The 7,734-nt window shown below is 43.6% G+C and overlaps 1 protein-coding gene across 1 annotated transcript; it reads left to right on the top strand.

Moving 5' to 3' along the window:
• The first annotated feature begins 5,218 nt into the window (after positions 1-5,218).
• On the top strand, positions 5,219-7,101 carry Lrrc30 (leucine rich repeat containing 30). Its single transcript, XM_047526642.1, has one exon. The coding sequence runs from the start codon at positions 5,520-5,522 to the stop codon at positions 6,423-6,425; it is 906 nt and encodes a 301-aa protein (XP_047382598.1). The 5' UTR covers positions 5,219-5,519; the 3' UTR covers positions 6,426-7,101.
• The last annotated feature ends 633 nt before the right edge of the window (positions 7,102-7,734 follow it).

Raw genomic sequence — 7,734 nt, 5'->3', positions numbered from 1 at the left:
AAGTTTGCTATCTAATTAAGCCAACAGCTAATGTGAGTTGAATGAACAGTGAGATAGTAAACAAATGGAGAAGAAATGATTTGAGGAGTATGTTCTAGAGAGAAAAGCAGTTGGATTCAGTCTCCCTGAGAACCTGCCCCTAAAATCTTGCACACTACAAAAACAGGTATGCCCCTATGCAGAGCAGGGCATGGGATGGTTATGAGAAGGACCACAGGGAAGAAAGTGACAAGGTTCCCCCTGTGCTGGTAAAGGTGCTCAGCTCCGCACCCAGGGGCGGCCATGGGATTGACCATCTCATGCTTCATCAAGTATCCTTGCTGTGCCTGGAGCCCTGCTCTATGAATTTATTTATTTATTTATTTTGGGGTGCTGGGGATCGAACCCAGGGCCTTGTGCTTACAAGGCAAGTACTCTACCGACTGAGCTATCTCCCCAGCCCCTCTGTGAATTTTCTATATATTGAGTCATTTAATTCCCACTGCCACCTTATACCATAGGTACTATTATCATCTCAGTTTGAACTAAAGTAGCTTGCCCTAGGTCACACAGCATTTGAGTAACAGATCCTCAAAACCCGAGGCGGTTATAACCCAAAGGCCAGGGTGCCCTCCCTAGAGTGGCTAAAAGCCAGAAGCTTGTGCCATGCTCTCCTCAGGATAATAACAGGCTACTTCACTAAGAAAAAAAAAATGCAGGAGAACACTGATGGTAGAGAGAGAACAGAGTCAGGATCAGAAGACCTGCGTGTTGATCTTGTACTGACCTTGACTAGTTTTGCAACTTGAAGAGGCATTTAACCCCATGGAAGCCTGGCCTCCTTGTATTTACATGAAGTTAATAATAGCAACCTTCTAAGTCTCGTGAGTATCAAATAGAACGTATGAAAGGATCCAAAACAATGGGGGCACTAACTAAATACACTGTAAATATAAAGTGAACGCAAGATAAATGCAGGAGGCATCATAGCTCTGGGTTTGATGGACCTTAAAGAAAATGTAAAGTTCATGAAGAAGGACAAAATAAAATCAAACACATGGAGAATGTTTCTTAAATCATTCTAGGGGTACACATGTGGGTGTGGGAAGGGGGCTTTGTGTGTATAATAGCTACCATTTCTGGAACAAATATCATTCATTGATATCTTACCATATACCATCACTAATAATCATGAGTTGGGGAATTTTATAATGTACTTTGGGTTTTATTATTGTCTGACTTTTATGATGCTCAGTCATGTATTGTTCTGAGTCAGAGTGGTTTAAAATGGCATCTCTGTAGATATCTGCAAAAGCTAGCAACAGATTATGCTTGATGCAAAAATGTGACCAGTTCAGATTGCATTATTTGCTGCTCTCCTTCCTTGTCCTACTTTCCATGTCCCCCTTACTCTTGCTTACCTGGGATTGTGCTCCTCAAGAAAACATTAGCCTCAGAAGCTTTTGCCGTAAGCTTTGGTTGTATGAGTCAGGTTTTCTTTGCTATGAGGAAATACCTGAGACAGGATACTTGTGATGGGAAGAGGTTTTCTTAGCTCGCACTTTTGGAGGTTCAAGGGCATGGTGCCTGCATCGGCCCAGTTCTGGTGAGGGACCCACTGAATGCTTCTCATCATAGTGGATGACAACAGGGGAACAGTATGCAGCAGCAAGTGATCCCATAGCAAGGGAGCTGGGTACGGGGCAGACTTGGTTTTTATTACAACTCCCTCCTGAGAGCTGCTAAGAGGATCTTGGAAAATTTCTTCAATCCTTTCTCTAGGGCAAAGCCCTCAACTGACCTCAGGGTCTCCTACCAGACTGACCCATCTCTTCAAGATTTCATACCACCTCCCAATACATCTTCTCTGGGGACAGAGCTTCCAGCACATGGGGACTTGGGATCATACCATATCCGAATCATAGCACTGGACTACAACAGAATTTAAAAATTTGTAAAGATTGAAGTAGGTATGCATAGGAAAAAAAATCTTGATTTATATATGCAAAATATTTAATGGATTGTTTCCATCCTTTTGTGTATTTTCTGTTTTTTTTAAATTTTTAATTAGTGAAAAGATTCTTTCAATAAAATACTTAAACATGCATATTCTTTCTTTTTCCTAAAACTAATAGATGTGTGAATTCACACTGAAAAGTCATCATGAGAAGAAAGTGAATCGTTTCTAATAGACATTCCATTATTGTGAATTCAGGAGTAACTTCAGATGTCTTCATAAGCTTCTATTTTACACTCATCATTTCAGTATTATTTTACTTAGAGTTAAATAAATAATCAACGTTGACCTTCATATGTTGGAACAGTAATCAATTGGAAATGCGGCCACCACATTGGGCCTATTTCATTGTTTTTCGATTACTTCATAACTACCTTAGGTTTGAAAGACAATCACATTCCTTGCCAGGTCGTAGAATTTCAAAAACTTGTCCAACAGTGCTTCATTCTGAGGCTCATTCCAAACTGAGATCCATTTAGGGAGCCTTGAGGAGTTTCTGCTGGTGAAACATACCATAACTTGTTACTGTTTATTCCCCCAGAAACCAACATCAAAGTCACTAAAATGAAAGCTGTCTTGAATTTTATATATTTTTGCCAGAAAAGGATGAAATGAGACCTTTCATTCCCCACAGAAGTCTCATTTATAGTGTGAGTCAGATACACAGAGTAGTCAGGGACTCTGGGCAATCAGGGAGTCCAGATAGCCCATTTCATAGATGAGGAAACTGAGGCCCAAAACAATGAATGTCTGGCTGGGGATATGGCTCAATTCGTAGAGTGCTTGCTTTGCATGTGCAAGGCCCTGGGTTCAATCCCCAGCACCAAAAAAAAAGAAAAAGAAAGAAAAAAGAAAAAGAAAAAAGAACAAAAAAACAATGAATGTCCTCTAGGTGAGTTATGTTCTAACTGGATAACTATGATTGACTAAGTGGACAGTATTTGCATCTCAAAAAGCTAGAAGAAACCAAGTCAGCTACTCACACAACTCATCCATTTGAAGCTTGAGAACCACACCAGAGAAGACCTGAAATATTTTTGGAAGGAATTAAATTCTACTACTCTTAATTTTAGTCTTCCTGGTTGTGTTGGTGATAGAGTGAGTGGGGTTAATAACTAATTATGCTTTAATTTCCATGTGTGCAGTAGCCCTACCCCATAGCACTTGAAAATAAGGAACCATATCCTTGTCAGTTATTTTAAGTCTACAGAGGAAGGCCAGAGTCTTCTTGTAGTTCCAAGCTGGGCTAACAGGGTTTGATTCTGTCATTGACTCTTCACTTGACCTTGAACAACTGAGCTGATTCTGCATAAGTAACTTGACCTCTCTGTTTTTTTCATCTATAAAATAGATTCTTTTAATACCCATCCTGAAAATAAAGCAGTTCTACAATTATTTTCACATAGTAAACAATTAATAATTATTGATAAGTACTCAAAAGTATTTAATGGAAGGGCTGGGGTTGTGGCTCAGTGGTAGAGCACTTGCCTATCTAAAATATATATAAAAAATTTACTGGAAAAACATATTAAGAGAAAAGAAAGATAATCACTACAAAAAAGAAAACTGTTGCCTCTTCTCAGAATATCCCGGCTCTTTCTATTCCTCACATTTCAGGTCCTCCAGTATAACTTCTTATGCTCAGGAAGGAATGCGGGAGCAAAACTTTTTTCTTTAATAGCAGACCTGTATTGTCTTAGGAAATTTACGTAGATAAGGTATAGTTGACTTCAAAAACTTAGAGTACAAATTTTAGCATTATTATTATTATTATTTGGTCTAGTTAATGCTAAAACAGCTAAATGCCCCAAGGGAGGGGAAAAAAAACTTCCAATATCTTCATCTTTATCCAAAAATCCTGGGATTGATTCAGTCCAAAGGGATCAGATCTTTCAATGCCAAGTGAAGAGAGAAGGGGGTTCCCATTGTCCTACACCCTCTGCCACCCCTCCAACCCAGAGACAGTCCCTCAGTGGAGCTGGACTTGCAAGTTCCTCAGCCAAGGTCCAGCTGGAGCTCCCGGGCTGGTGGACAGTCCTTCAAGGTCAGGGGCACAGAGCAGCATTACTCTCCAGTCCAGCTGCCAGCAAAAACCACATGCTTCCGGGCCAAATCAGCCCTGGCCACGGACCACCAGCCCTCTTCTCAGAACCTATGTCAGTGCCTTGCTTTCCCTTCTGTCTTTAATCACGACCTATTTTTAGGATTTTTCACCTACACAAGTGTGTCTGTCCCCTCCCGGCTGGGTTAATTTGCCAAGGCTGCTGTAACAAAGGACCAGGCTCAACAGAAATGAACTTCTCACAGTTCTGAGGACTGGAAGTCTGAGATCAGGCATTGATTTCTTTAGAGGCCTCTCTCCTTGGTGTGCAGATGGTCATCTTCTCCTTGAGTCTTCCACGCCCATCTCCGACACAGGGAGTTAGGATTTCAACTTGAGAAATTTGCTGAGGGGTGATGCCTTTCAGTCCATGACACCCACAGTTGACTCTGTGTACTCGGGTAGAAGTTAACTTTATCCAGGAGAGAGAAAGATGTGTAGCCAGGGAGGGTTAGCATATCCTTCTGGGACAAGGGGTGCCTGTGATTACTAAGGTGGCCACTGAAGTGACTCTTTAAGCATTGAAAGTCATCTTGCAACACTCAACTCATAAGCCCCCTGTGAAGCAAACACAACAAAACAAACAAACAAACAAACAAAAAACAACAACCAAAAAACCCCCAGGACTTCTCTGGTTGAAACAGGAGTTGGGGTCCAGACCCTACTTCACACCCTCCTCATTAAATCACCTCTGACAGGTGTGGTGTAAAATCCTCTGCCCTGGAGACTTCCAGGTGTCTGGGCTGCTTCTGTTACTTTCCCCCAAATACAGAGTTCATCAACATTTGCCGTGGGTATGCTGATACCATCTGATGATCTTTAGCTTTGGACACTCAGCTGTGTTACCAGATCTAACCTGGTCACACTTTTGACTTGTCCAGGGTGACTTCCCACCACCCTTCAGACCACTGTTGGTGTGAATTGCTTCAGTTTTCCAGTTTGCTTCTTTTTCCAGATGGGCTTGTTTAATTGCCCTGCTCAACTGTGATACACAAGAAAAGCTGAGAGGGTAAAGTTATATGCAGCCACCCTGTGACCTGTTTGCACATACCAGGTCAATAAAACTCAGGCAGAATGACAGTGACAGCTGCCTTGTGGCATTCAGAGGGAATTGAGCAGTTCTGTTTGGAAGCCTCAGGGACAAGTATATCATTACAGCCCGCCTGCTCAGACAGAAACTGTGTAAACCCACCCTTGGGGACAGGCATAGCTCTCCTGGAGCCACCCAGGAACCCGTCTTGGATACCCGCAAAGTCTCACCGGGACTCTCCTGTCAGTTTTCTCCACACTGCGACCTCCTGGTCACAAGTCTGCTCTCACCATACTGCCCCTGCCTGCAGTAGTCTGGCTTTCAGCAACTGGGGCAGGACAAACTCTCAACCCTGAAGGTGGCAGAGAAGAGGGAGCGGCAAGGAAGACAGAATGGGGGCCAGGCAGTCAAGGACCAACTCCAAGGACAAGGACCCCAAGAGGATGCTGCTCCTGGGGAGGAAACAGAGGTTTTCTTCATGGGATGATACCCTGCTCTTGGGAAAGGACCCACGGTCCCTGCTGAAGCGGGGCATGCGCCATGTCAGCTTCAGCTTGGTCACAAAAGGGATGACGGACATCCCAGATTTTCTGTGGGGTTTGTCTGAGGTTCAGAAACTCAACCTGTCCCACAATCAGCTCCGGGTTCTCCCTCCAGAGGTGGGGAAACTGACCCGCATCGTGGTCCTGAACTTGTGCGGAAATCGCCTGAAGAGTCTGCCCAGAGAAGTCAGCCTCCTCCAGAGCCTCAAAGTCCTGTTCGTCAACATGAACTGCCTGACGGAGGTGCCCGCTGAGCTGAGCCTGTGCAGAAACCTGGAAGTGCTGAGTTTGTCGCACAACTGCCTGTCCCAGCTTCCCGCCAGCTTCTCAGACCTCTCCAGATTGAGGAAGCTGAACCTCAGCAACAACTACTTTGCGCATATCCCCATCTGTGTGTTCTCACTGAAGGAGCTGGATTTCTTGCATGTGGGCTCAAATCGCTTGGAAAACATCGCGGAGAGCATCCAGTGCCTGGCCAGCCTGCAGATCTTCATTGCAGAGAGTAATAACATCCACTCCTTCCCGAGGTCGCTCTGCCTAGTCACGAGCCTGGAGCTGCTGAACCTGAACAACAATGACATCCAGACCCTCCCAGATGAACTCTACCTGCTGTATAGATTGGCAAGGATTGCCTGGAATCCCATGGACAAAGGGCTTCACATTTCCCATAACCCTTTATCCAAGCCCCTGCCGGAGCTGGTGGAGGGGGGCCTGGACATGCTCTTCAGCTACCTGAAGGACAAAAAGCACAACTGACTGGACACGAAAGGTGTGAATCGGAGCCAGCTCATCTGGATTCTGTCAACTGGGGTACTTCTCTAGTCTAAGATGCCTTCTCGTGCTGTTAGTGTTTATCAATGCTTTTGTTACTGTTTGCTAAATCACTGTTGAGCATCCATCCATGAGAGGTGTTCACAGTCACCTCCAGGATATTATGTTTATTTCATTCTAAACAAAAATCAAAGTAGCCTTTTGGTTTTCACTAAGGAGAACAAATTGTTCTATTCTTCTGCGGAGCAGGGAGATTCAGCCCTTGGTAGAGTGAATAACAGATCTGAATTTGATGTAATTCAAAAGTCAAATATTTACTAAGTATGTACGCCATGCCCAATATGGTATGAAGCAATGGAAATCATTTGGCTTCAGATGGTTTCTACCCTTGTGTCAGCAGCCTGCGACCAGGTGGCAACAGCAAGACAAATTCTATGTTAGTCTCTGAGCATCGCATGGGACCAAAGGGCAAGGGGGAGCTGGGATCCACATTGCCGAGGACCAAAACAGGCAAAGTCTTCCCTTCAAGTGCTAGGTAAATAGTTACAGGAATTTTTCCTTTAAAGTGCCTATAAGGTAATAATCAAACTGCTCATGTTTGTGTCTGGGGGCCAGTAACAGGGGTGGCATGATGACTTTGAGATAATAAATATGAACTGATTTCAGTGTGCAGTTTCAACCTTCTTTCCTATCCCTCTCCCACCAACAGTCCACTCTCTGCATGTCTTTGCTAAAGATACTAACCCGTAATCAAATTATCCCATTATAATTCCATTTTTCTCCATTCCTGGATTTGCCTTCTCAGAGATAAGCTAATCATTGTGTGTGTGGCGGGGGCGGGGTGGGGGGTGGGGTGGCCTGAAGAGGCAGAAATGAGGAGGTAAGGCATGGACAGGCCATGCACACAAAGTAATTACCCTTTTAAAATTCAAAAACGGAGAACATTTGCTGCTTGGATTTTACATGTGGACATTTACAAAATGAGTTTATTGACATTTAAAAGATCTTTGGACAAAAGTCTCTGTAAAAACATTGAGCTTGCTTTGTTTTTTATTCTCGAAGTACAAAGCTTAAGTAGTTCAACACAGACATCAGGCAAGCAATGGGCAGGGCTCCTGCACCCAGGGTCGTTGGCTCTTACTGCCAGCACAGCAGCCAAGGCCCCTGGAACATTAGTATTCATTTAGGGTTTAAGAATTAGAATGAGAAGGTAGCATTGAAAAAGATACAGAATCTTTAGGTCACGGAGAGCTAATTGCTCTGTTTTTTGTTTTTGTTTTTGTTTTTGTTTTTT

Source organism: Sciurus carolinensis, chromosome 15 (genome assembly GCF_902686445.1).
Source record: "Sciurus carolinensis chromosome 15, mSciCar1.2, whole genome shotgun sequence".
NCBI lineage: Eukaryota > Metazoa > Chordata > Mammalia > Rodentia > Sciuridae > Sciurus > Sciurus carolinensis.
This window is presented reverse-complemented; position numbering and strand designations above follow the sequence as displayed.

What these genes read in the sequence shown, in the direction of transcription:
- Lrrc30 (XM_047526642.1), top strand. Translation starts at nt 5,520, where the DNA reads ATGGGGGCCAGGCAGTCAAGGACCAACTCCAAGGACAAGGACCCCAAG.